The sequence below is a fragment of the Dromiciops gliroides genome, chromosome 3 (assembly GCF_019393635.1).
Source record: "Dromiciops gliroides isolate mDroGli1 chromosome 3, mDroGli1.pri, whole genome shotgun sequence".
NCBI lineage: Eukaryota > Metazoa > Chordata > Mammalia > Microbiotheria > Microbiotheriidae > Dromiciops > Dromiciops gliroides.
The window spans coordinates 661,589,648-661,616,989 of record NC_057863.1 but is presented as its reverse complement, the minus strand read 5'-3'; the positions used below and the strand labels follow the sequence as shown (position 1 = coordinate 661,616,989).

The 27,342-nt window shown below is 56.5% G+C and overlaps 1 protein-coding gene across 5 annotated transcripts in view; it reads left to right on the top strand.

The window, feature by feature from the left end:
* The window catches only part of VRK3 (VRK serine/threonine kinase 3), a 27,012-nt gene extending 440 nt beyond the window's left edge, over positions 1-26,572 (top strand). The window contains exons 2-15 of one of the 5 annotated variants that reach the window (XM_043993235.1): positions 817-957; positions 4,211-4,350; positions 8,053-8,205; positions 8,639-8,785; positions 9,290-9,342; positions 10,692-10,758; positions 12,013-12,097; positions 12,432-12,537; positions 13,319-13,411; positions 16,663-16,795; positions 19,097-19,217; positions 21,954-22,012; positions 22,362-22,508; positions 24,815-26,572. In XM_043993235.1, the coding sequence (XP_043849170.1) occupies positions 4,212-4,350; positions 8,053-8,205; positions 8,639-8,785; positions 9,290-9,342; positions 10,692-10,758; positions 12,013-12,097; positions 12,432-12,537; positions 13,319-13,411; positions 16,663-16,795; positions 19,097-19,217; positions 21,954-22,012; positions 22,362-22,498 (1,293 nt within the window). In that variant the 5' untranslated portion in view covers positions 817-957; position 4,211 and the 3' untranslated portion in view covers positions 22,499-22,508; positions 24,815-26,572. The other 4 variants (XM_043993233.1, XM_043993231.1, XM_043993232.1 and 1 more) reach the window with 4 other exon arrangements.
* The last annotated feature ends 770 nt before the right edge of the window (positions 26,573-27,342 follow it).

Sequence of the window (27,342 nt, the reverse complement as noted above, 5' to 3'; positions counted from 1 at the left end):
AGCTTCCCCCTCGGCTGCCCCGGGGCTCCACCCCGCCCATTTTACAGGGTGGGTAAACTGAGGCTCAGCCTGGGGAGTTCCAGCGCCGGGCCCCCTCTTACAGGGGGGGAGGGAGATGAGACCTCGCTGCGGCCCCCTTGTCTTTGCCGCCCCATCCCCCATTCCTAAGAGCTCCAAGCGTGACTGAGGTTTGGGGTTGTCCGCCCCTCCCCCGCCCTCACTCGGTAAAGGTGGACAGAGCTCTGGGCTGGCCCTTAGTGGGTGACTCAGCCAGAAGGGCACAGGGGGGCTGAAATGGGGGGCCTGCCCTTCCCTTCCTCGGCTTCTCTCTCCCCAGCGCGTGGGGCAGGGCCGGGCACACCGTGGGCGTTCGGGCCAACGATGACCTCTGGGGCCCCAGAGTCTTCTTTGGTGGGTCAGCATAGTCAGTGTACAGGCATTTATTAGGCACCGGCTTCGTCCTCCCAAGAGGGAGACACGCAGGATGTGCGGGGTGTGGGAGGGGGAGAATGGGGGGGCGGGCCAGCGCGGGTCTCTCCTGCTCCCGGCTCCCGCAGCAGCCCGTGCCTGCTGGACAGCTCCCCAGCTGTCTTTGCTCCAGTTCCGCTTCTCCAAACTAGAACTCCCTGCTCGGTCCGCTGGTGCTTCTTTCTGCCTCAGTGCCCCTCCTGTGCCTCCTTCCTCTCCACTCAGGATCACCCACCTCTTAACTGCCTCAAGCTGCCCCTCTTCTCCAACCCTCCAGAGGGCCAGATCCCATCCCGAAACCCCCTCCTTTAACTTTCCTCCTCTCTGTTGCCCTTGGGGTAAATCTAGACGACTCCTCGTGGCTTCCCGTAGTGTGCTCTAGACATTCCAACCCAGCGAGCCTGAATGGGGCAGCCACTGCCAACCTCCCTCTTCACCTCAGTGTGTGAGAAGCCCCAGCTGCCTTCGTGCTAGGTGACTGAAGTTAAGGTAAATCGAGGCACAAAGTTCCAAGCTTCTCCTGACCCCATCTGGGATTTCCTTGGGAATGACACTGGAACGGTCTGCCATTCCACAGATGAGGAAACTGAGACAAGCAGGGTGAAGTGACTTGCCCAGGGTCACACCGGTAGTAAGTGTTTGAGGCTGGATTTGAACTCTGAAAGATGAGTCTTCCAGGCCGGGCATTCTGTGCACTGTGGCTGGCAATGACCAATAAAAGGGTCAGCCAGAAGACCAGGAGTAGGACTTACTGGCGGTCATCGAGTTTGAGGAGGTACGGGATAACACAGGAGGATGTGATCTGCCAGAGGGAGCGCCCCAGCAGGGTCCGCCTCCAGGCCGGGGAGGGTCAAGGGTAGCCTGGAAGGACAGCCAGGGCCAGAGAGAACAGATCTCCCCTTGTTGTGCGTGGGCAGGTGAGTTATGGGACAGCAAGGCCGGGAGGGGCAAGCTCAGACATCTGGCACCATCGGATCCCCTTTGCTGATGCTGCCCCTTCTTCAGATTATTACCTGCTTCCCTCCCCCAGCCCCACCCCCAAGCACAGACTGTTGTCCCTTTTCATCATTGCATCCCCGGGTACCCAGAACTCCCTTGTGCGTGGTGAGGCCGGCACGTGGTACAGCGGGCAGGGCCCTGAGCCTGGAGACACTTGAGGCCCAGCCACAGGTGACCCTGGACAAACGGCTTCAGCTCAGTTTCCTGATCTGTAAATACCACCTACCTCCCAGCTCATGGGAGGCTCAAGTGAGATAATATTGTAAAGTGCTCAGTAAATACTGGCTGTGATTATCAGGGTGAGTGAAGAAAATGCATTTAGTGACACCTCCAAAGAGAGGGGATGGGGAGGAGACAGATGCCACCCCCCATGGGGCCGTGCCTGCACTTTGACAGAAAGGCCTCCGTGGCTGGGGCTCTTTGGGGCCCGTAGGTGGCAGTGGCCACTCAGAGGCGGCCACGCTCCCAATCCCCGCTCCATCCCTTGCTGGTGACTATATACAGCTGATGCTCCCGGGGCATCCACCCCCAGGGACTGTGCGGCTTGAATGAGAGCCCTTTGCTCCTATTGGGAGAGACCTAGAGGCTGAGGGAAGCACCTTCTATGTGGGGAAGCTGAGGCCCAGGGAGAAGGGGGCCTGCCGCTGCCCCCAGGGAGTGGCGGAACCTGCCCGGCCAAGCCCAGGTGTTCTGTGTTCCGTGACAGCTTCCCCTCTCCCCACCCTGAGCTATGAGGAAACTGTGACTTCCTGCCCAGCCAGCTGGCCCTTCTCGTTCCTCCCCTTTATGGGTCCCTGCTCAGCCCAAATTAAGGCCCAAGCAAAGTCTGCAGCTGCTCCCAGACTGTGCCGGGACCACAGGGCACAACAGCCTGGGGCACTCCCTCCCTCCACCCTGCAGAACAGGATGTCGTGGCTGGGAAAAGGCCCCTGCAGCACACCTGAGCACAGGTATGGCTTGGCCCCTTCTCCAGGGCACCAGGGGCTTTGGGACTGGGAGGAGCTCCCTCAGTTTCCCCTTAGGGACTTCTCTGCGGCCCTCTGTCCGGATAATCCCAGAATGCCGGCCGGGAAAGAGGACGGACAGGGCGGCCTCAAGAGAGGCAGCCCCCCCCCAGGGCTCCTCGACTCCTCTGGGGGGGCCGTCCGTGCCCTCTCCCACAGTACTCCCAGGAGGCCTCTGAGACCTCCCCTGGGAGCGACTTCTTGTGCTGCCCCCTCCCTAGAAAGAGCCTGCCCCGTTGTGGGGCTTTGGGGTGGGCAAGAATGGGGGTCACCCTGGTAACCAGCCCGTGGCTGTGGTGGGTGTCCTGGAGCCCCCCCAGGGCGGGCCCTGGCTGGGGCGGGGGAAGGCAGGGCCCCATGGGGCCAGCCCCACCCTACCCTAGTCCCCACTGGCCTCGGCCTCCCTGAGGCAGCTGAGTTCCAAGGTCTCTCCGCGCCCCCACGTTCCACATCTGATGGTTCTTCCTCATTCCCTGTTCCAAGGTCTGCGCTGGCTCCAGGACTCCCCGAGCTGGTTTGCAGAGTCACTCCCTGGTTTTTGGTCCTTGGCTTGGTCCTGGGTCTCCTTCCTCTGACCCTTTGTCTGTGCCCCCGAGCTCTCGTGGGGCTGTGTTGGAACCTCGGCTCCAAGACTCACCAGCTTTGGGGTCCGGGGGCCCTACCCCTCTGGAGGCTCAGTCACATCCTGTGTATACCCTGGCCTCTGGTGGCAAACTCAGAAGCCTTTCCTGCTGGCCAGACTGCCCTAGAAAACCACAAGCTTGCATTATCTAGGGTGTGTTGTATTCTCCAGCCTGGCCGGGCCCCCAGGGCTGCTGGGACAGCCTCTTGTGACATGAGGGACTCTCCACAGGGGCAGCTAGGTGGCGCAGTGGTTAGAGCACCGGCCCTGGATTCAGCAGGACCTAGATTCAAATCTGGCCTCAGACACTTGACACTTACTAGCTGTGTGACCCTGGGCAAGTCACTTAACCCTCGCTGCCCCACAAACAAAACAAAAAAGAACACTTGAGGGGTTCCCCAATGCTCCATTCAGGGATCTTCCCACTTCCCCGTTTCCATTTTAGAGGTGCAACCACAGAGGCCAAGGAAGGGGAAATTGCTTCATTCACTCAGTAAACACTGATTCCTGTCTCCCGTATATGGGAGCCCATGCATCATAGCTGGGGGGCCCCGGTTGAGACAGGCCCCTACCCTGCCCTCAGGAAGCTGCCAGGACTGAGAGCTTTAATCAGCCCTGCGTGCCTGTCTGAGGGAAAGGGGCAGTGGCTGCTGACTCAGGACAAAGTCCGGCTCTTCAGAGCTGACCAGGGACCTTTCCCATAGCTCCCTGGGGCAGGTCAGTATTACCCCACCTAGTAGGTGGGAGACAGACCCAGAGAAATGCAGTAACTCGTCCATCGTCCTAAAACATGTGCCGGCATCTGGATTCGAACCCAGGTCCCCAGACTCCAGGGCTGTTGTCCTGCCCTCTCCATGAGCTCTGAGGTGATCAGGGGAAGGGCGAGGGTGGCGGCATCTCCCAGACCCTCAGAGCTCATCTCCGCCAGCTCTCCGTGTTATTGGGAGGAAGTCACAGCAAGGCCACAGGCACAGACCAGAGGGAATGGCCGCTCAGGCCGGGTCGGATCGGCGGATGACCTCGATCTGCCATGGGAGGGCAGGGGTCCCAAGAGTCCCCCGAGACCTTGCCGCAGGGCCGGATGCCCAGGCACACAACAATGCCTGCTTTCCCACAGAATGATCCGCTTCTGCCCGGGGTGCCGGGGGCAGATCAAGCCATCCTTCACCTTCTGCCCGTACTGCGGAGAGGTCCTGCCACAGAAGGATGATCCTGGCAGCGGCAGCTCCCCAGAGGAGTGCGGGACGGCCGGAAAAGGTATAGCAGCGTCCCTGGGCCCCAGGTCACCTCCGCCAGTCTCCCTCCAGGCCCCACCTTCCAGTGGGTGGCAGCCCCAAGCTCAGAGCTCAGAGGGGTGATGGGGCCTGGACGGGGTCCTCAGGAGTGGAGTCAAGGGGCAGAGGTCGCAGGAGCCACTCACCAGCCCCCAGGGCCCAGGGCTCAGGCCCTTGTCTCCACTGTTACTCCCTGCCGGCCCCCATCCTCCTCCTCACCTCCCTTCCCTGCTCCCCCAAGGCCCGGCTGAAGTCTGTTCTACAAGCCGGTCCCTGCCCCCACCTTCCCCCAATCCATCACCTCCAGCCAGGTCTCCCATGTGTTCACCTCTTGTCTTCGAATGCTTTGAAAGCTGCTCTCCCAGGGCCGAGAGGCCTGTCGGGCTGTGCTGGTGTCTGGGGGAGGGGTCTCTTCTCCCCAGGGCCCTCATCCTCATTTCTGGAGCAGCTTCTGCCCACTGGGGAGAATCACGTCTCCGGAGTGGATTGCCCCCCGCCCGAAGACGAGAGTCCCCATAAGGCAGGTCAGGCGTCTCTCATGGGGCCTGCTTCTAGCTGAGGGAGCGCCTCAGCAGGAGCCCGCACCACAGGGGCCTCCCAGGGCTGCCACCCACTCCCCTCTCCCTCTTTCCTGCTTTAGGCCTGTCAGAAGAGGGGCTGTCCCCACAGGAAACAGAGGAAGCTCACGTGCCCCACCCAGGGACAGGGGGCAGCCAACTGTTCTCCACAGGCCCCGAGGGAGGGAGCCCAGAAAACTGTCGCCTATGCAGACAGTGAGAGGGAGCGAGGGCCCCCAGGTCCCCAGGAGGACAGTGAGGCACATGCTGCAGAGTAAAAGCAAAACCTCGTGTGTGCATGGGAGCTCTTCCCAGAGAGAAGACAGGGCCTTAAAGAGTTGGAAGGAGGGCCCAATGATTCACTGACTGACCCATCGGTCAGGTCCGGCTTCCTCGCTGGCAGCAGGAGGCACAAACAGGGCCATGGGGGAGGTGGAGCAGGAAGTCTGGGGAGGCCTTGCAGATAAGAAGGGTGAGGTCACTGCCAGGACCATCGATTCCCAAATGTCTAGGGCGGGGCCTGCTGGGTTTGGGCTGCCACCAGTCTGATAGGCCGGGTTTGCCTACAGGTCCTCTGGAAAATCAGGGAATTCCCATCAGTCTCCTATGAAGCCCTTTGGGTCTGTTGGCTTTGTTATCAGTGGCCAGGAACCTGTTGTTCCTGGGCTTTAGGCTGTGGCCCCGGAATCCGAGAAAGGATCCCACAGTCAAGCCGAGAGGCATCATGGGGTCAGGGTCAGGAAGACCAGCTGCATAACCCTGGGCAAGTCACTGATCCTTCCTGAGCCAACAGGGCATCACAATCCCCTGATATCCCTGCAGTCAGGCTTCAAGGAGAGAAACTCAGTCTCACTAACCCCCTTGACTTATGAGTGTACGAACTCAGAGGCTCAGAGAGGGAAATGATCTGACCAAAGTCACACAGGTGCCGCGGGGCAGGGCTGGGAGCCTTTGCTCCCCCTTCGCAGTGGTCTTGTCACAGGGAAATCAGTGGTGGTCCTTAGGCATTCCTCTGTAAAGAATTACACTCTCAAACACCTTCCAGTTAGAATTAAAGTGGTCGGGGAGCAGCTAGGTGGCGCAGTGGATAAAGCACTGGCCCTGGATTCAGAGGGACCTGAGTTCAAATGTGACCTCAGACACTTGATACTTACTAGCTGTGTGACCCTGGGCAAGTCACTTAACCTTCATTGCCCCACAAAAAAAAAAAAAAAAAGAAAGAAAGAAAAAAAAATAGAATTAAAGTGGTCTTTTATTTGGTGCTAGAGAAAGTGACCAAGTGGGAAGTCAGACTTCACCCCTGGGGGCAGCTGGGTGGTGCAGTGGATAGAGCACCTGGAGTCAGGAGGTCCTGAATTATAATCCAGCCTCAGACACATGACACTAGGCAAGTCACTTAACCCTCACTGCCCTGCAAAAAGAGAGAGAGAGAGAGAGAGAGAGCATTTGCCTCAGTTTACAGCTAAAAGAAGACGTCCCCCCTGGGGAGGAAGGCTTAGAAGCATCCTGCTCCCAGAACAGAGGGAAGGCACAAGCTTTTATAGAGGGTGGACGGGGTGTCCACCTGACAATGCAAGGTTCCCTTTTGGGGCGGGCCGGGGCAAGCTTGTTGTCCTATTCCGGAGAGTCCAGAGGGATTTTTCTGAAGGGATGGTCCTGACCTGGGGGTTCTGTCTGTCTCCCGGCTCTGCTGTGTCCGTCCTGCCGTCTGCTCCCCTCTGCTTCTGCCTCTCACAGGACAACCTTCTGACCTGTCCAGCCCAGCTCCTGCTGCTCAGCCCCTTGAGGCAGGGAGGGGTCGGGGCTGTTGGTTATTTTGGTTTTTGTCCTGCTCCCCCCAGGACTGTAGGATGGGAGGCGGGGCAGGGGGAGGAGGGAAGGGAAGCAGTTATTCAGCAGCCCCACTAAGCACCTTATGGATACGATCTCATTTCTTAACTAAAAAGCACCCCCAACCCCAGACTTCAGGGGGGGGGGCACATATATAAAGCAAACACGACCAGACGTGCTGGTTCTGAACCATTCGGATGACTGTGCCCTGTTGTGCCAATCTGACATTTTCATGAAAACATCGAGCAGCCGGGGCCAGGCCTTTAATGGGCACAGGAGTGGCACTGTTGGTAGCACAGTGAGCCTGGGGGGGCGGGAAGAGGGTTTGTCTGGGAGCCTGAGACCCCGCCTTTGGAGGGCAGGGCTAAGTATCCCCTAGTCTGCCCAGACAAGTGCTTTTGCATGCCCAGCGTGCCCACACCCAGGAAGGAAGCTTGGCAGTCTGGGGAGGGCAGAGTTGTGGGGGGCGGGTACAAAAGAATCAGAGGCCAGAGTGAGGCCGTGTGGGCAGCCCCTCCCGTTGACTGGCCGGGGATCCACACCAGGTCTGGCTCAGTCAGTCCTTAGTCAGCTGTCTGCCCTCTGCAGCTCACTGGCTGATTGGAAGGGTTGGGGTGGGTCCTGATACTGTGGCTGGTGCCACAGGGCAGGAGCTGGGGTGGGCCCTGAGCCCTGCTGTAGTGAGCTGGGGGAGGGGGAGGCTTTTACAAGCCCTTCCCCCCCCCAACCCCCTGCTGCCTTCAGCCTCCAGCACAAAATCCCTTGCTTGGCATTCAAAGCCCTCCACAAGCTAGCCCCTCCCGGCCCTTACACCCCCCTCGCTCAGTCTCTTGGGTCTAGTGGCCTTCTGGCGCTCTGTCCTCCTCTCTGACGGCCCATTCACAGCCGGGCATCTCCACGTCAGACTGGGGGCTCCCCGGGGCCAGGGCCTGTCTTTGCTGTTCTTTGTTTCCTCCCGCGATTAGCGCAGTGGCTGGTACATCCTGGGCGCTCAATACATGCTTATGGACTGACTCTCCTAAGGGTGTGAAAATAGGAGATCCGGGCTCCTTCCCTGAACTCTGCGGGGGGCTTGGCAGGGAAGGCTGGCTCTGGAGTCGGATTATTGCGGGTCATTCCTTTGGGGGGGGGCTGAGGGGCCCCCCTCTCCGGCCCGATTGCTTCATCTGTCCAGTGGGTGGGTTGGGTCAGAGCTTGGGCAGGAGAGTTAGAGGAGGCAATGGGCGGGGCTTGTGGGGACCACCCCCCCACCCCCGCGGGATGCTGCACCTGACCTTGCCCTCTGTTCTCTGTTCCAGTCCCCAGGAAGAAAAGGACCCGCCGAAGCCAAGGGGTCCAGAGGAAAAAACTGAAGTGGCCCACGCCTGTCACCCCACCCCCCACCACCCCCCCGCGACCCCAGGAGAGAGTTGGGCCAGAAGCATCCCCCAGCTTCCTGGGGAAGGCCAGAGGTCAGGACCAGCACCCTGTGGGCTGACCCTTGGGCCCAGCGAGGAAAGGCGGCCCCCAACAAGCTGGCTCCCTCCCGTGGCTGCCTTCTCTCTTGTCTGGTGCCAGGCCGGCCGCTGGTGGGGGGTGTGACTCTTCTGTGGCAGAGTCCCCAGGGCCAGAGGGAGGGAGGGAGGGAAGCAGGGAGGGCGCTGGCCTCAGAGGCCGGCTGACCTCTCAGGGCCCCAGTGAGAGAGAAGGTGCTGACTGGCATCAGGACGTTCCCCCAGCGGTCCCGGCACTACCGCGGCCGTGGTTCTCGTCCCACCCCATCCGCCACCAAGAGCCTCCTCACAGGCCGGGCTGCGTGACTTGGGCACGGCCCACCGTGAGACGTAGTGAGCTCCCTGTTCCTGCTGCAGGGCGCTCTGAGGGTATGCTCATGTCTTTCCAAAGGCCAGGATGCCCACCCGAAACAGAAGCCTGTCAAAATATTGTCCCCGGCGTCTGTCGGGAAGCTCAAGGTGCTGACAGACAAGGATGGCCAAAGCTGGAGCCTGGGGGCACCGGTGCCCAGCAGCGAGAACGGGATGCTCTTTGAAGGTGCAGCTTGGGCCGTGGTGGGGGAGGGAGGGCACAAGGAAGGAGGGCGAGCAGAGCCCCCACCCGGTGCAGAGAGCAGGCTGGGGGAGGGGGGCGGGGGAGGAGATGTTCTTGAAGTCATGGGCCCTTGGACTGGCCTCTCTCTGTGATGTGATGGAGAATGCAGCAGCCTGCCCGCATCATCATGCGTCACTGGGTCAGTCACTGCCTCCTCTATAGAAAGAGGAGACCTCTAGGGCAGTAACTGAGGCAGGGTCAGAGCCTCAGAACAGGGGACGTCAGGGCTGGGAGGGCCCTTAGAACAGGGAGTGTCACAGCTGAGAGGGGCCTCAGAACAGAGAAGTCCGAGGTGAAGAGCTTCCCTAGCCTTGTGGTTTTCCAGTCCAGGGAGCAGAAGCTGCTACTTGCCCCAGCTGGGGAGGTTCTGGTCCCAGCTGGGCCTTGGCAAGGTTTGCCCAGCAGCCCTGTGCCCATGGTAACCCGGCATCTCCCCTTCTTTCACAGCCGTGTCGGCCTCTGAAACCACCTTTCCGAAGCAAAGATTTTCCCTCAAACTAGTGAGTTGTGACATGGGCCCCGAGACGTTGCCCAAGGGCTTGAGCTGCCCCAGCAGCCGACCCTCAGGTGACCGTGAGGGCAGCCAGTCCTTGGGGCAGAGGGAGACCTCCAGCTGGGAGAGACCGCCCACGGTGGGGGTCCTGGGGCGCTAGGGAGCAGAGAGCCGCCCAGCCTGACCTCGGAGGGTGCCTGCTTAGGTCTCTGGTCTTGTCTTGACACTGCCAGTGAAGGGGGCACAGCCTGGACAGTTCAGAAACGGGCCTCCGCATGTCGCTCCCCTCCTCGCCTCTCGTTTGGTGCTGCCCTTCGGGCTCTTGGCGAGAGCCGGCAGCCCTCCATGCCAAGCCTTCTCTTGTGCAGACTGGGCATCCCGAGTCTCCATGCCTGGGGCCCCTTAGCCGGCCTCCCAGATGACCTCAGCAGGCTGGGTCTGCCGGCCGGCCGTGACCCCTCCCCACAAGATTCGGGGTAACCTTCCAGATGGCTCCCAGGGTGGGACTGCGGGAAACAGCCCCATGTGCAAGCTGGAGCCCGAAGGGACCTTGGGCATTTCTGTGTCCAACCCATCCGCTTAGAGGCGAGGAGACTAAAGTCCAGCGGGGGGGCACTTCCCCAGGCTCCCCAAGGGGCCTCTGACGTCCCGTGCCACATCTCTGACAGACAGACGTGGGGAGAGATTGTCACGGGGAAGGCGGGTGCGTTTCTGTGGTTGGGCCCCAGGCATGGGGGACAGTCAGGCCGCCCCCACACACACCCTGAGCATCCTGGTAGCATACCTGGGGCTGGCGGGCCCTTCCGGAGGTTGGTCTTCACGGTCGCTGGTCACACGGTCGGCTTCATCACCGAGTCTTAGGAGCTGGAAGGGACCCTGGAGGAGATCTGAGACCCTGGCCCAGCAGAGGAGCCTCCTTCCGAAAGTCCCCACTGAGCCACCAGGCCCCTGCTTGAATACCTGTAGTTACAGGGAACTCACTACCCAGCCATGTCTGGATGGCTTTTGTCAGCAGGGCCAGGATGTGACCCTTCCTGCCATCTTCCCACCGCTCCTGGATCTGCCCTCTGGGACCAGGCAGGACCCCCTGTATTCCTAGGGCCTGGGACAGGCCTTCAGAGCCTTGAAGGCGACTCTCAGGTTCCCCCCAAGTCTGCTCTTCTTCAGGCTGAGCACCAGACAGCCGGACAGCCCTGCCCCGGGTGCCAGCACCTCTCCTAAAGTGGGCATGCCCCCTCCCTAGGAGCCTCAGGGTCCCTCAGGCTGATGTCCTACCTCCCATGGGCCCACCCAGCCCCCAGCTACAGTCAGTAACTCTCTCTTATTCTCTCTCTCTCTCTCTGTGTCTCCCCCCAGGACTTGAAAAGTGGACGCCTCTTCCATGAGCAGAACTTCTTCCAGAGAGCAGTGAAGGAGAAAGAAGGTGACCCTGTGGGGAGGGGAAGAGACGCTTCCTGCCCCGACCCCCCCAGCCCTCCTGGGTGGTCTCCAGATGTCACGGCCAGCTTCCGCCTGGAAGCCGCCTGATCTCAGCGAAGCCTTTAAAAGCAATGGGATGACTGCTGTTCACACTCAGTTGTGAGTGGCTGATAGGCCTCCCAGGGAGAGTCTCCTTTTCAAGGAGGAGGCTGTTTACTGGAATGACGTGATTGAGGCTGTGTGGTCAAGCCCCTGATAAGTCAGACGAGCTAGTGTTGTTCCCTAAAGGTCGTCTTGTGAGGAGCTCAGGAGAGCCTGTGCTGGAAGGGGACATGCCCCTTCCGAGCCTGCGGCAGCCCCCACACAGCCAACCCAGCCTCCCCAGGGCCCAGGGCTTTGGTGGGGGCACAGAGGCAAAGCCCAGGCTGCTCTGGGCAAGCAAGGGCCCAGGGTCTGATCCCCACTCCTATGGACTTAGTGCCCTCCCTTGGCCCCATGGGTCCTCTCCGGGCCCAGCTTCTTCCTCGGTAAGATACAGGTGTTGGCAGTCGATGCTCGTTAAGGCACCAAGAGAGCCTGGCCCGGGAAGCAGGCCTGGTCTGGTTCTGGGCTCACAGGCTTGTGGCTCAGCCCCCGTGGGCCTCAGTTGTCCTCTCTATAGCCACAGGTTTATTGTCAGGAGTAAGTGAAGGCACTGAGGACATTGAGGCCAGAGGTCAGGCCAGCCCAGACCAGGGTCAATAGCAGGAAGCCTGGGTTCAGAAATGGAGAGGTGCTGGGCATGGGACGGCACGCTGGCCTGGTCAGGGACTGGCGGAAGCTGGAAAGCCCCCTGCCCAGAGTCACCTTGCCTTGCCCTTTCCTGCAGGGAGGGGCGGGGGGCTCTGGCCTCTGCCCCCTCCCTGACACTGTTTCCTGGAAGGTCCTCACTGGGCTCAGCTCCCAGAGAATCCCAGAGCCCAGGATGGTGCGGCCGGAGGGGCTTCCAGCTTGGAAAAATGTCCCTGTTCCCCTTCCCTTGGACCCTTAGCATTCGTGGGGGAGGCTGGCAACTGTAGAAGCTGCTGTTCCCACTCTGTGAAGTAGGAAACCAAGGCTCCAGCCTGGGGACTCCTCGACCCAGAGCTCCTTCTGCCTTACCTTCGCACCCAGGGCAGACCTCGCCGTGGGGCCGACCCGAGAGGAGGGGTCCCGCCAGAAAGAGGGAGGGAAGGAGGGAGTCTCGGGGCTGGAAGGGCCTCTTTCTGTTCTCCCACAGTGCACAAATGGAAGAAGTCACACCTCATACCCTTCTTGGCTGTGCCAGCATGCACCAGCTTCGGCCTGCACCAGGACACCTATAGGTGAGCGGAGGTCCCAGGCCTTTCTTCTAGTCCTGCCCCGTTTCCGACGGCTCCGCGGATCAGCACGGCCATGGAGCACCAAGGGCCACTCAGGGTGGCCCTGGCCTTGCTCCCGGCCCAGAGGGCATCCCTTCGTACCAGCCGCCCTCACCTTCAGCGAGCATTTAACTGGGGTGAACCTCAGAGAGCAACAAATTCAGCACCTCTCCATTCACAGCCAGGAGCTGGGAGGGAGCCGCCCGGGGTGAGGCCTCGGGCCCTTAGCCTCGGCGGGCAGTCCTGGGCCGCTGGAGGCCGCCTGAGACTGGCCCCACTGAGCCCCTGTGTCCCTCAGGTTCCTCGTGTTCCCCGACCTGGGAAGAAGCCTTCAGTCCATACTGGATGACCGCCCCAGGAGCGTTCTGACAGAGAAGACGGGGCTTCACATCCTGTTCAGATTGGTACATTGTCCAGTACCCACCTTTAACAGATGGGGAAACCGAGGACCCAAGGGGGTGGCTTCCCTAGTTGGTCGGCTCACTGGCCTTCCCGCCTGTACAGCTGAGAAGCGCAGGGCTGGGCCGGCCTGTAGGAGAGGGCATCTCGGCCAAGCCCCATCCAGTCCAGTTGCCACCTCCACCTCAGACTCCTCCAGTCTCAGGGGACCCACCCTCTGACCTCCCAGCGCGGGTGTCCTTTCTGTGGCCCAGAAAGGCTGAGGCCGGAGGGGCCCGGCTCAATCCCCAGCTCAGTACGGAGAACGCTGGCATCTCAGGGTGGGAAGGGACCAGCTTCCTATCCGGGGCAGAAGTGTCCCCAACAACACGGGCCCTCGCAAGGCCATCCGGCCTGGCCCGGGCTGAGAGGGCAGGGGAGGGGAGGTGGCCGTCCAGCCCCACCTGAAGACCCAGGCCCATCCCACTCCCAGGAGGTGACGGCCTTGGAGTAGAATGGGGATGTTGTTGGGCCGGCTGATGTGGGGCTTCCTGGAGGCGAGGGAAGGCTGCCAGACAGACAGACAAAGACCAGGGGAAATAAGATGAGAATTGGCTTGGCAGCACTGGTAGACCTCCCCAGGAGTGGCCCCGTGAGCCAGCAGAGAGCCCGGGAGACCAAGATGGCGGAGCCGCTGGCTCCCACTGGCTCAGAACTGCACTGAGGGGCGGGCGGCCAGCATTGAAATGGTGCTGGGGTTCAGCCGGGCACCCGGTTTGGCTGATCCGGGCCCTTGTCTCCCCGCAGGTGGACGCCCTGGAATTCATCCATGAGAATGAGTACGTCCATGGTAACGTCTCCACAGAGAACATCTTTGTGAATCCGGACACTCTCGGCCAGGTAGGGTCTGGGCTCTCCCGGGAGGCCGTGAGCTCCAACCGCAGAGGCACGGGTCTGAGTGGGGAAGTTCTTCCTCCCACTGAGCTGAAATCTGCCCTTCTGCCCCTTCCCCCCCTGCCCCAGCTCCTGTCCTGGGGGGCACGGGGGTGACCAGTCCTCTCTGTCGTGTCTGACCCTTTGATACAGGAGTGTCTGCCATTTCCTTCTCCAGCTCATTTTACAGATGAGGAAACAGGCAAACGGGGTGAAGTGACTTGGCCAGGGTCACACAGCTAGTGCGCATCTGAGGCAAGATTTGAACTCACCAGATGGGTTTTCTGACTCCAGGCGGGGCACTCTGTGCACTCTGGCGCCCCCTGGTGACCCCAGCCTAGCTGTCCTCTGGGTGCAAGCAGAATGAGTCTAAGCCTTCTTGTGCAGGAGATCCCTGGGAACCCTTGACCACAGGTCTCCTCCCCATCCAAGGCTTCTCTTTGCCGGGCTGGCATCCACAGGTGCTTCAGCCACGCCTCACACGGCTGGTCTCCAGGCACTTGGTTCTGCCTTGGGACAGGGGAAGAGCACAGGCCTCGGAGCCCTGGGACCCGCCAGGGGATCTCGGACAAGCCCCCTCCCAGCTGGCCCGTTTCCTCCTCCAGCAAACACATGGGTTGGACTTGAGTGTCTCTGAAGCCCCAGGTCGGCTCGTGCCCGGTACCTCTTTAGTGCCCGCTATTCCAGACGTCGCCTGGTGGTGGGAGCATTGGCATGCTGATTCTGGACCACTGGCTCCTCATCGTCACGCCAAAGATGCCATAAACCCTTTGGGTCGCCTATCATGGCGTGTCTGTTAGTCACCAGCATTTGTGAAGTGCCGCTCGGAACCCGGCCCCGGTGAGGCTCTGGCAGTAAATGGACACTGACTAATGCTGTGCTTGCCATCTACTAAGACCCCCAGAGCTTTTTCAGGCCACACCTCCCCCCATCTTGTACCGAGGACACTGTGATCTCAAACACAAGGGTCAGACTGGACATTCTTCCTTATTCAGTTTCATCTTGCTTTTTCACTTTGGATTCAGGCATCTAGACAGTCAACAAGTAGTTATTAAACATCTGCTGTGTGCTATGCCCTGACAACACTTGAATGAAAAAGTATTTATTAAATGTTCACTGGGGTAGCTAGGTGGCACAGTGGATAAAGCACTGGCCCTGGAGTCATGAAGACCTGAGTTCAAATCTCCCCTCACACACTTATGAGCTGTAACTAGCTGTGTGACCCTGGGCAAGTCACTTAACCCCAGTTGCCTTAAACATCCAGGGCCATCTCCAGTTGTCCTGACAGATTTATTTTTTTTTTTTTTGCGGAGCATTGAGGGTTAAGTGATTTGCCCAGGGTCACACAACTAGTAAGTGTTGCGTCTGAGGTCAGATTTGAACTCAGATCCTCCTGAATCCAGGGCCAGTGCTTTATTCACTGTGCCACCTAGCTGCCCCCTGATAGAAATCTTGCCACTGGACCCAGATGACAGTGGAGGAGAGAGTAAGGTTGGTGACTCTGCATAGCCCTCGCTCACTGAAGTCCAATTCATTGCAAGTCATGACATCCGTCACAGTCCTCTTTGAGAATGAAGGACAGGGAGCAGCTAGGTGGCACAGTGGATAAAGCACCAGCCCTGGATTCAGGAGGACCTGAGTTCAAATCCAGCCTCAGACACTTGACACTTACTAGCTGTGTGACCCTGGGCAAGTCACTTAACCCCCATTGACCCACCAAAAAAAAAAGAGAGAATGAAGGACAAACAACAACAACTAGGGGCAGTGGAAAGAGCCCCGGGCTTGGGATGAGGAAGACTTCTCTTCCCAAGTTCAGATCTGGCCTCAGACACTGACTAGCTGTGTGGCCTGGGCACTGCGTGATCCTAGCCTCATTTGCCTCAGTTTCTTCATCTGTAAAATGGACTGCTTCTCGATTCATTCTCATTTCAGAGTCTGTTACATGGGTAAGGGTTATGCCAAGTTCTTCATTCTCTTTCTGAAACTCTCGTTTCTTTTCCAGTCTTTTCCTCTCACGCTCTCATTTCATTTATACTTTTAACTTGTGCTTCCTTTCTTCCTGGACTGCTGGTTGACCTTATAGCTGAGCTGTTTTTTCTTTGAGGCTTTGCTTATGAGTGACTTGGAGTGATTCTGCTCTAGCAGCATAATCAGTTCATCTTTATCTCTTTTGTGTGTCCATTCTCCCGTCTCATTTCCCAGATTGGCACTTTGTGAAAGGGCTGCCATCTGGACACTTCTGGTGGGACTCTTTCGGTTTTCTATGGTCCTGGCCTGTTGTATCTGGGCTCCTTCCATTTGTTCTTTGGGTGTTGAGTGCCTGTCACACCTGGAAGGGTCACAGGGACAGTAGAAGGCAAAGAGCTGCAAACATTCAGGGTCCTCGCAGCCTGGTAGAGGACACGGTCTGACCCTCGCCCTCCTGGGCTGTCAGGCCCTGCTTTGTGTCCAGGCCACACAGCTGTGGACTTGCCCTGAGTGGCTCCACAGGAGACGGTCATTGGGCTCTCTGGAAGGCTGAGAGCATCAGTATCAGTGTTCACAAGGCCAGAACAAAACGAAATGTGCCCGGTGCTGGCCGGATGCTGGGGATGCCCAGACAAAAGTGAAACGGCTCCTATCCTCAAGCATTTCACGTTCTGCTGATTCTAACGTTCTCTCATTCTGAGGGATTGTTGCCCCTGGAGGGGATGTTGGCGAAGATGACCCCTGTAAGGGGCTAAAATTCTAGCTATACTATCTAAAATCTAATGAGTGGTCGCCAATAAATTAGAAGCTTTAGCAAGAGTTAGACTTTTAAGTATTTATTAAGGAGAATAAGAATTTGGTGAAGAGAGAGAAAGGCCTAGATTCATCTATCTTGGGGAGCTACAGTTCTGCTCCACTCTCCACGAGAGTCCTGACGAAAGAGGGCGAGAGCACCAGCCTCGCCCCCTCTTCCTCCCACAAACAAACATCACTTCCTGACGCTAAGGACCTTGACCACATGGCTTGCCCTCAGAGGCCTTCTCCTCATGGCGGAGCTTTCCTACAGTAAGTCTCCAGCAGGTGGCGTCACTCCAGTCGTTACAACCCCGAGGTCCTGCTTTGCGCTGGGATTCTCTGTGTAGAGGCCTCCTGGCTTGGGGAGGAGGGCGGATGAGACGAGCCCCTAGGATTCCGTGACCTCTCACCCTGGGTGGGCTCTGAGTGCCCACGGCCTCCTGTACCTTCTCTAGGTCACCCTGGCTGGCTACAGCTTTGTGTTCCGCTACTGCCCGGGGGGGAACCACGTGCCGTATGTGGAGCAAAAAAGAGCCCCTCACCAAGGAACCCTGGAATTCATCAGCCTGGATCTGCACAAGGGCACAGGTGAGAGGCACCCGCGGGGACTTCTTCCCACCTCCCACCATCCAGAGAGGCCCCAGAGGTTAGAAAGTCTGGAGGGAGGCACCGGGTGGGGACGTGAGGACGCTTACTGTAAGACCCTGGACAAGTCACTTCCTCCCTGGGCTTCAGGACAGAATCTCAGAGAGGGAGGAGCCCCCAGAGGCCCTCCAGTCTAAGCCAGACTTCAGTAACCAAGGCGGAAGCCCCTTCCTCCTGAGGAAGCCCTTTGTGCTTGGAGAGAGCTCAGACCGTCAGGGGGTCCCGGTTGGCCTCTTGGCAGCACGTTCTAGGGCCACACAGAACCAGTCTCATGTCTCTTCCATGTGACTGTTCTTCACATACTTGACCAAAGCCAGCATATTCCCAACAAGTCTTTTTTTTCCCTCCCTCCGCCTCCTCTCCTCTTGTCTCCTCCCCTCCATTCTCCTCTCCTGCCCTCTCCTTTTTGGTTCTGGACCCGTGGCTTCTTCAGTTTGGGGAATTCTCCAGGAAATCTCCGTCCCTGATGCTGCCCAGCATCTTCCTCTATAACTTGTAGCTTAGCGAGTTGCCAGAGCCCCTGACAGCTTGCTGACTTGTGATCACACTAGCAGGGTCAGAGGCCAGACTCGTCTTCCTGATTCCAAGGCCGGTTCTCTGTCCGCCACCCCCACAATGACTCCCCAGGCTTCTCTCAGGCCAACCACCAACCTCGATGCTGTGATCCCAGAGTCTTTCACTGCATTCAACTTTCAACGGCCAGACCGTCTCCCTATTCCAGGTCTTTTGCAGATCGCCAGCCATGCTTGTCCCATCTTATATGTATGGAAATGACTTCTGGGACCCGAGTGCGAGTGTTTACATCCATCCCTGTTCAGTTCCTTGTGGTGCTAAATCCCGGCTCTCCCTCTTCCCCGTGTGCTTTCCCTTCCAGCTCTGTGTCTTGTGCCGCAAAGGGTCAGGCTCAGAGTCCTGGTGCACGCCACTGTAGACCTTTCAATGGCCACCTCGTCATTACTGACGACACGCTGGATCCAGCCATTCTTCCCCGGCTGGATCCACCTGTTTGTCTCGCTCCGTTTTTCCCACAAAAGTGAAATGAAGAGACATGTCCATGCTTTGCTAAAATCTACATAAGACACTGAACAAGGCCGGTCAGCCATGATTCCGAGCAAAGCCTTGGTCTTCTCTTCCCGCCCAGCCATTTCCCAAGTCAGTCTAGAACCTTCCCAGGTGAGCTCCTTAGCTTAGCTCTGGAAGAGTCTGTGTTCTTCTCCGCTGCTCGTCTCATCTGAGGCCTCTGACTGAGTCGGCAGCCACTTCTTCACCTTCTTTCAGTGCCCGAGGATGCCTGGGGATGGGGACTCCTTGGAGTGGACAGTTAGCGGCTCTTCTTCTCTCAGCTCCCCTCCCTCAGGCGCTCTCTTTTTGTTTTGTTTTGTTTTTTGTTTTTTGGGGGGTTTTACAAGGCAATGAGGGTTAAGTGACTTGCCCAGGGTCACACAGCTAGTAAGTGTCAAGTGTCAGAGGTCAGATTGGAACTCAGTTCCTCCTGAATCCAGGGCCGGTGCTTTATCCACAGCGGCACCTAGCTACCCCCCAGGCTCTCTCTTAAGCTGCCCTTTTGCCCACCCCCAACAAAGGTCCATGGGGGCCTCCCAATTCTAACACTGCCATCTTGGTTACGTCATTCCTCTCTGTGTAAAACGGTGGGGTAGCAGTTAGTGACCTCTGAACTCTGCTACCTTTCTGAAGGTGTCGGCCCTTAGATGAGTCACTTCCCCTTCTTGACAAATAAGTTCTCTGGTCACTTTCCAGCTCCAGAACTCTTTGATCATATCGGATGTCAGTCCTGTGACTGACCGGTTGTACAACATGACCGACTCTCCCTGGCCCTTTCTCTGTCTCTGAAATGGAGGGTTTGGATGACATGATCTCTCAGTCAGGTCACGTCATGACACGTCACGTGGTCCCTTCCAGCTCTGACGTGACTCCGCTCCTCCAAGGCTGGCTTCTCCATCTCTCTAGGCCTTCGTTTTAGGGCTTAGACCGGACAGCTTTGTGGTCCCTGTGAGCTCAGGACATGACGCCCAACTCTGGCTCCCAGGCCACAGAATGGAATGGGAAGCATGCAGGCTGAGGACGTGCGTGCAGGCCCCATCTCTGGCCTTGGGGCGCTCTCTCAACCTCTGTTCCCCCCAGCTTCCTCCTTTGTCTTCTCCTATTAGTGCAGGGTCCTGAAGAAGGGGCTTTGCCAGCCTCCATACTCCCTAAAAACAGAAGCTGTTGTTGGCCTCTCCCCAGATCCCTCGCGCCGGAGCGACATGCAGGCCCTCGGCTATTGTCTTCTGAAGTGGCTCCACGGGGCCCTGCCCTGGACCAGTCAGCTTCCCGATGCTCAGGCAGTCATGAGGCAGAAGGAGAGGTGAGCGCAGTTGCCAACATGCCCTGTGGGTCATGTGTCCTTCTCTTGATGGAGAAAGCACCCAGTGGAACGGAGGGGGGGAGAAACACGATGAGTCTGGCCTGAGGGAAAGCCCCAGGTGTGATGGCACCTGGGAGCTGCACAGAGCTCCAGGAAAGAACCCAGGAGTGTCCAGCAGCCTGAGAAGTGCCCCCCCCCAGGACAGGGAATGGCCGACTCAGCTGTGGCCTTAGACCGGCAGTGCTGGAGGTAGCCTGGGGCACAGCAAGAGCTCAGGCCAGTCTTTCTGAAGTGCGGTTATGTCTGGAGATGCAGATGATGCCCACTAAAAAGTACTCAGTGTCCGTGTACATACGCAGATAGAGATATACCGGTATTAAAGCCACTAGAAAGCAAAGTAGTGGAAGGTTGTCCCTTAGCATTCAAACAAAGAGCATTTTGAGTTGTGTGAAATAGAGAAGCGTGAGAACAGAGCTTCCTAACCGGCCGCTCACAAGTTTGCTTTTCTTTCATGTGTTTTGTTAGCTCCATTTCAGCATCACGGCTTTCCTCTGCAATCCTTGGCACTTTATTTAGACACAGGCACCTCTGATGAGTATGTGTCTCCCCATTTGATGCCTCCCTTCCGACCGGTAATCAGATGGCCACTCAACAGTCTTTGCTTTTGCTATGAATTTTAATGTTAAGGGCTAAAATTCTAGCTTGTCTGTCTAAAATATCTAATGAGTGGTCGCCAATAAATTATAAGCTTTAGCAAGAGTTAGACTTTTAAGCATTTATTAAGGAGAATAAGAATTTGGTAAAGAGAGAGAAAGGCCTAGATTCCTATCTATTAAAGGGAGAGCACATTTCTAGCTCCCTTCTCCGCCAGAGTCCAGAGGAAAGAGAGCGAGACTGAGCTCCAGTCTCTTCCTTCCTCCTCCCACTAGTCTGCGTCACTTCCTCCCGCCAAAGAAAAGACTCCTGGTCTTGCCCTCAAAGACCTTCGCTTCATGGGTGAAACTCTTCTACAGTAAATCTCCAGCAGGTGGCATTATTCCAATCGTTACATTAAGAAATCCATCCGACTTCAGAATAGGCAGGAGACACATCTTGGAGAAGTGGCAAATAAATACCTCTTGTCCGTGCTGGGAGATGGAGTGGGATGGACAGCCTGTAAAGCTGGTCCTTTTAGTACTTGTGCATCCCGGACAGGCCCTACAGATAGACAGGGACCCGTGCCCAGAACTGGAGAGGAGGAGAATGAGGAGGACGGCATGAAAGGAACAGAATTTATTAAGGGCCAGTTGCTGTGTGCCGAGCCAGCGCTAAGTAAGTGCTAAGGATTCAGATACACAAAGGAAGGTGGTCCCTACTCTCAAGGCGTTCACACCCTAAAGCGGGCAGACGGCACGTAAAAGAGCTCGTCAAGTTGCAGAGCAGATGAAAAGCCCCAGAAGTCCCCCCAAATCAGCACCAGGCCCAGGGTATATGCCTCAAGCCTGGGGGTGGAAGCAGGTAGAGGAAGGCAAATGACAAGGCCCAGCCAACCTCAGGACACATTGGCAGGCCATGGGGTAAGAAGGAGAAGGTTAGAGGGATCAGAGCTGTTGGCTCCCATTTCACTGCATTTGGGGAACCACCGTGTTTTTGAGGACCCTAAGTTTCTCCCTGAAACAGAGGCCCATCTTGTTAGCATCGGTGTTCTTCTGGTGATTCTGCGTGCTTGGCAAGTCATAAGATACCATGGCCTCTGAAACATTAGTTACAGGCTACCAAAAGGCAATAGAGAAGCGCCTGGGGGGCACCGGGGAGGCTTCTGATGAATAACTCTGTGGGAAAGATGGTTCCCAGGATACCAGAGATCCATATACCTGGATAAGAAAGGGGCCGTGTCATTTAGCAACAGCCAGGGACCCCCAAGGAATAGCCTGCGTACTCCTTTGTCAACTGCGTAATGTCAGGAAATGTGCACAGGAGGATACAGCCGAAGGTCACATGGAGGAGAAGGCATGGCTGGACAGATGAACGGATGGCTGGACAGATGGATAGATGGGTGGATGTGTGGATACATGGAGGGGTGAAGCATGGATGGATGGTTGGGTCAGAGGACTCTTAGAGTGAACATTCATAAAGAGGAAGGTAAAACTAAGACTGTCTCTACTTGCAGACAATATGATGGTTTATTTAGAAAACCCAAGTGAATCAACAGAAAAGTTCATCAAGATATTAAGTAGCTTTAGCATCATCACAGGCTCTCAGATAAACCCAGGAAAATCATTTCTGTATGCCATCCACAAAAACAAGAAATTGTTCGGAAAAGTCATACAAGATAAGGATAAAAAAATGTACTCAGTATTGGGAATTAGCACACACCGACACAGAACTTCTAAGCAAAGCTCTCTTCAGAGAACCTAGTTAAATCAAGCTAACAGAAAGAGGGCAATGTGGCCCTTTTTAAATATAATTGCATATTTAATCAGAATATGAATGGCATACTTTATAGAACTGCATAAAATAAAACAAAAATGCATAGGAAGAACAAGGGTTGTTGTAGGCAACAGAATGGACAGCCTGTGGGGCTTGGAGAGCGCTTTAGCTTCCGGTAAGACCCCTTAAACAAGATCAGAGCTTGTCAGAGCAGGGAAGGGTCTTAGAACCTCGAATGTCAGTGCTAAAATGATCAGAGCAGGAAGTCTAGTCTCTGACAAATTATTTTTTATTTTTTTGAAAAACCCTGTCTTTCTGGTCTGACAGGTTCCTGAGCAATGTGGCTGAGCTCCTGAGGCACTGCTGTGGCCAAAGAAAGCCCCCAGGTGGGTTCCAGATCCCCTCTCAGGGAATCTCCGTCTGGTCCTGGGCTTCCCCGTCTTCAAAGGGAGGGGACGGGCCCATGTGGCTTGTTCTGAGTGGGCTACAGGACCGTGAGGATGTCTCTTCCCCTCTGAGGAACTCCGATTCCTTATGGGTAAAAGTGCCCTTTGTTAGTCACTTGGGGAATTCAGAGCCCAGAGAGGAGTGGGAGGCCATCCGAGTGTCTCAGTCCAGCTCAGAGTCCCCGGAAGAGCCCCCCTCAATTGCTGTGGAACTCAGGGCAAGCCCTTTTCCTCTCTGGGCCTGAGGACTTCCAGGGGCCTTTGCAGTCATCGGGTCCTTCTCTTTCAGAAGCTCTGCAGGCCTACCTGGACACAGTGATGGCTCTCCGGTATGAAGAGAAGCCCAACTACAGGATGCTGCAGACAGTCTTGATGTCAGCTCTTGAAAAATACCACACTGTACCCTACGCCTCCATCACCTTCTAGACTGCCCCAGGTAAGGCAGGGGCGCCTGGGGAGCATTTAGCCTTGGAGCCAGAAGTCGCTCAGCAAACACGCATCCAGCCAGTGCCGATCCAGTCTCCGCGGTGTGCCAAGCTGGATGCTCAGCCACGGAGCGACTCACCGGGATCGGTCGAGCAACAAGATACTGGAGGGATTCACCATTTCCTTCTCCAGCTCATTTAACAGAGGAGGAAACTGAGGCACACAGGGTGAAGTGACTTGGCCAGGGTCACACAGCTAGTAAGTGCCTGAGGCTAGATTTGAACTCGGGCACATGAGTCTTCCCGACTATGGTGCCACCCAGCTGCCCTAGAGTGCTATATGAATGCTATCGTTGCTGCTGTTATCCAGGGAGAGATCCTTGAGTATCTGAAGGGCCTGTAGTCCGGGGGAGGGGTGAGACCGGTGGTTTGGCCTTCGAAGACCCTCAGAAGCAGCAGGGAGAGAGGGAGAGACAAACGTCAGAGATGAGCTCAGAGATTCTGGACCAGTCAGCTCGGCCGAGCAAACGCCGAGTCCGCACAGCGAGTGAGTGCTCTGCTCCTGCCGTGTGCTTGAGAGAGGAGGCTGAATGGGGCACAGTGCTCAGACACGGAGCTCCAGGTGCCCGCCGGGCGCGGTGCTGGGTGTGAGGGACGTGTCTACAGCCGGGCTCTGCGGCCAGCTCTCCTCATGAGGCCACACGTGCAGAGGCGTGCGTACCAGACGCACGCTTGTGTCACCTCCCCCAGAAGGGACGCTTCACATAGAGAAGTGAGAGTGCGTGCATGCCAGGCGGAGGCGACGCCCACCAAGTCCCAGAGACATGAACTGTCTCATGGGAGGGACAGTGAGAACACCAGTCTGGCTGGTGAAGGGCTTCACAGGCCCAGCAGCAGTTTCTGTCTGATCCCCCACCATGGGGACCCTGTGGGGCGGTCAGAACAGGAGAAGCCGGCACGTTCTTTAGAATAACAGATGAGGGCCCACTGCCCCGAGAGCCTGCCGGCAGGGCTCCATCCTCCCAGGGTTGTACTTGGTGACTCCCTGCTCGTCAGCAGCCCAGGTGATCTAGCAGCAGTGGGGCTGGAGGGGGCCAGAGCCTGGGGGAAGGAGTGTGTGTGTACCCAGGTCGTGGCCATCTGAGTGGAGGCAAGGGGATAAGTGTCAAAGAGCCACGGGGGATCCGAAGGCCTGGGAGGTAACCCATTTAAGTCATTTGTGTAATTAACTGTAATCCAGGATATAATAGGGTGGAAATCACTTCCAACTGGGGAGATCTGGGAAGACTTCCTGGAGGAAGTGCTTGTGTCCGAGCTGGCCTCAGTAGATGCTTACAAGTTGAGCAGGTGACGCTGTGGCTTAGGAGCAGGGAGGTGACACATCCCAGGAACAGGGGCCAGTGGATTCCCAGAACCAGGGAGGAGCGCAGTAAGTTCAGGGGATGGTAGATGACCTCTCGGCCCTGTTGCAGTTTGGAGATCGGACACAATGAAGTCTAAGCCTCCTTTCAGCTCTTAGTCTGTGATTCCCTCTCATGGGGGGGGGGGGGGTCCTGCTTCAGGCAGGGCTTGGAGCAGATGACTTCTGAAGACTTCTCTGTAGTAAAGGGCAGTCCTCCCCCAGGGTCCCCTGCCTTCAGCCTCATTCTGGTCAGGATCTTCATCATCAGCTGGGGTCAAGACAGAAGACGCGGCGCGGTTCTGGGAAGGGCAGCTAATACACAGGGGCCAGAATGGGTATCCTAAAAGATCCCGACAAGTTCACATGCCCGTGTACCGGTCACCCCCAGCCACCCAAATGACCTCTGATCTGCTCTGGCTTACAGGGTTCTCTTGTAGAGACAAGATTGCATGGTGTGGGGAGCTGGGTGGGCTTCTGAGGCCTAGAAACTTCTCTTCCAACTCTTTTTTTTTTTTGGTGAGGCAATTGGGGTTAAGTGACTTTGCCCAGGGTCACATAGCTAGTAAGTGTTAAGTGTCTGAGGTCGGATTTGAACTCAGGTCCTCCTGAATCCAGGGCTGGTGCTCTATCCATTGTGCTACCGAGCTGCTCCTCTTCCAACTCTTACTAAGCATAGGTGGCTCTGTGCTGTAGGGGATTACTGCGCGGATGGGAGGAGGCTGAACGAGGCAGTCGCTAAGATCCCTACTTCCACCAAGATTCCGCCACAGAAGGTGGGGGCCAGACTGGCTGACTCTAACTTGAGGGTTCCCAGTGGGTTCCCTGCCCCTCCATAAGAGCGAGCCTTGGCATTTCATGACCAAGCTGGGGAGAGGTAACATCCAGGCACTAACAGCCCCTTTTCTTGTCTTTCAGATCGATCGACTTCCCCGTTGGACTGTTTGCTTAACAAGTGATTATGAAGCCAATCTGAGCATCGATCCAAAGCTGTTCTGGACACGCACTTAGAGCCAATCTCTTTAGGACACATTTAGAAATTCTCTCAGGAAGCTTTTTTCTTAAATCTTAGATAATGTGAAAAGGCCAGTCGCCACCCATTAGACCTCCCTATGACGTGGACGCCTTGGTGAAGACAGACTTGGAGAGAAAGGAGGGCAGGGTGTGGCATGACCACCATCCCAGGCTACATCACATAGGGTCAGGAGTCATGAGTCATCCCACAGGGGTCCAGAGCTGCCATATCCTCAGTGATGCTGGAGCTGAGGCTGGCCATTTGGCTTGTCCCGGCTTACACGGACATGGTCTGCTTGTGGCTACATTCACACATGTGGTTATCCCCCAAAATACGGATGCATCTCACCCACAGAGCTACGTTTCAGTGGTTCTGGCTACAGCCATACGATCCACCATCACTGGTTCCCACTGCCACATCCCTGGATCACAGCCATGTGGCAAGACCCCAGGTTCACCTCTTGTGGAATGACCCTAAGCACACCCATGATGCCTCCCTGCAGAGCCCAGTGCAGCGTGATCATACCAGACTGCCGGTCCCACTGGCTGCGTGCACCTCCAGCTGCAGGCGGAGGCTTTTGTGAGGGGCCATTGTACCACGTCTTCTAGCCTTCTCTGGCTGTTCTGCCGCTGTGGTCTCTTAGAGACCCATGGGTCAGTCCCGATGGAAAGGCCCTTAAGGATCAGCTCTGCCAACCAAAGAAAGGCCTGGGAGCTGTGGAGCTGACCGTGAGCCCAGGACAGCGCGTCACAGAAGAACCCAAAGGAGACATTTACCAGAGAGAACAAGAAACTCAGGGAGGATGGGACGGGTGAACCGGGCCTAGTGTACTTGCATCCCCGAAGGAGGAAAGAATGACGACATGCAGGACAGAGCGCATGGGACGGGGAGATAAGCCTGGTGCCCGAGACGAGATAGGGAGACCCAGCTGCAAAGGGGGCCCGTGTGCCAACCAACAAAACGACCCACAGTGAGGAGCGACTTGAAATGAGCCAGACCTGAAAGGGGCCTTAGAGGTCATGTGGTCAGACCTGGCCCAGAGTATCCTCCACAAGCAATTGTGCAGATTCTGCTTGAAGACCTGGGAGCACCAGGAGCTTCCCAGCCACCAGGGCGGCCCGAGCCACTAGTGACCATCTTGTCCCCTTTAGACAAAATCGGGCCTGACCGCTTCGTTTTTATAGATGAGGCCCAGAGATGGGCAGGAATTTGCTCAAAGCTTGCTGGAACATACCACAGGAGGACAGTTCCCTACTTGCCGAGTGACCCTAAGATTAATGTGAAATTTTTAAAGTTCTTTCTGAGTCAACACTTGATATTTTTTCTTAGAAGATCTTAGAGGGGGGCAGCTAGGTGGTGCAGTGGATAAAGCAGGGACCTTGGATTCAGGACTACCTGAGTTCAAATCCAACCTCAGACACTTGACACCTACTAGCTGTGTGACCCTGGGCAAGTCACTTAACCCTCATTGCTCCGCAAAAAAACAAACAAACAAACAAACATCTTAGAGCTGGGAGTGAGATTGTTGTTCAGCCCTTTCAGTTGTGGCTGACTCTGTGACCCCATTTTGCATTTTCTTAGCAAAGGTACTAGAGTGTTTCTCCATTTCCTCCTCCAGTGGTTGAGGCAAGCAGAAGTGAAGTTGATTTGCCCAGGATTACACAGCTAGTGTCTGAAGCTGGATTTGAACTCGGGTCTTCTTGAGTCCAGGCCCAGGACTCTATCCACCAGAGATCCTTACACTCATTTTCTTCATTTGAGATTGTTTTGTTTTCAATTCCATTCATTTCCCTTTTGTATTTATTTGGGGTAATTATCTTTTGTGTTTGATTTGCTGATTTTATGACTGTTGTAAAAACTTTGTTTAACTTCTCTCTTTGGTTAACATAAGCATGTTGTTTGATTTGATAAATATGCTGCACGATATCTGATGTTTTTCTTTCGGCATAAACCCAAGGCCATCCGATTGCCCTCTGGAAATTGTCCAGCTTGACAATGCACTTACATCGTGGTACCCACACTGACCCCAATGTACCAGGTGTGGTCTCAGCTGGGCAGAAGACAGTGGGATTATCAGCTCTGTAGCCCCAGGTGCTGCTGCAAAGTCACTGCACCAGCCTAAAAGCAGCGGCTTATAGCGACCATGACACTACTGATCCATGGAAATCCTATAGCCCACTGAGACCCCCAGATCTTTTTCAGATGAAGTACAATGGAAGGACCTCACAAAAACTTGAAAATGACCAGGATTTCCCCACCACCGTCCCCGAGTCTTCTCTTCCTCAAGTCCTTCTCTCAGAGCCTTACGTGCCTGTTCTCCAGCTCCTTCATTCTCCTTCAGACAGGTCATATGCAGCCGAGCTTGCATTGATATCCGGGCTGCTAATGCCAAACCTGACACACGGCCTCATCCTGTCTGCTTGTTTTGTCT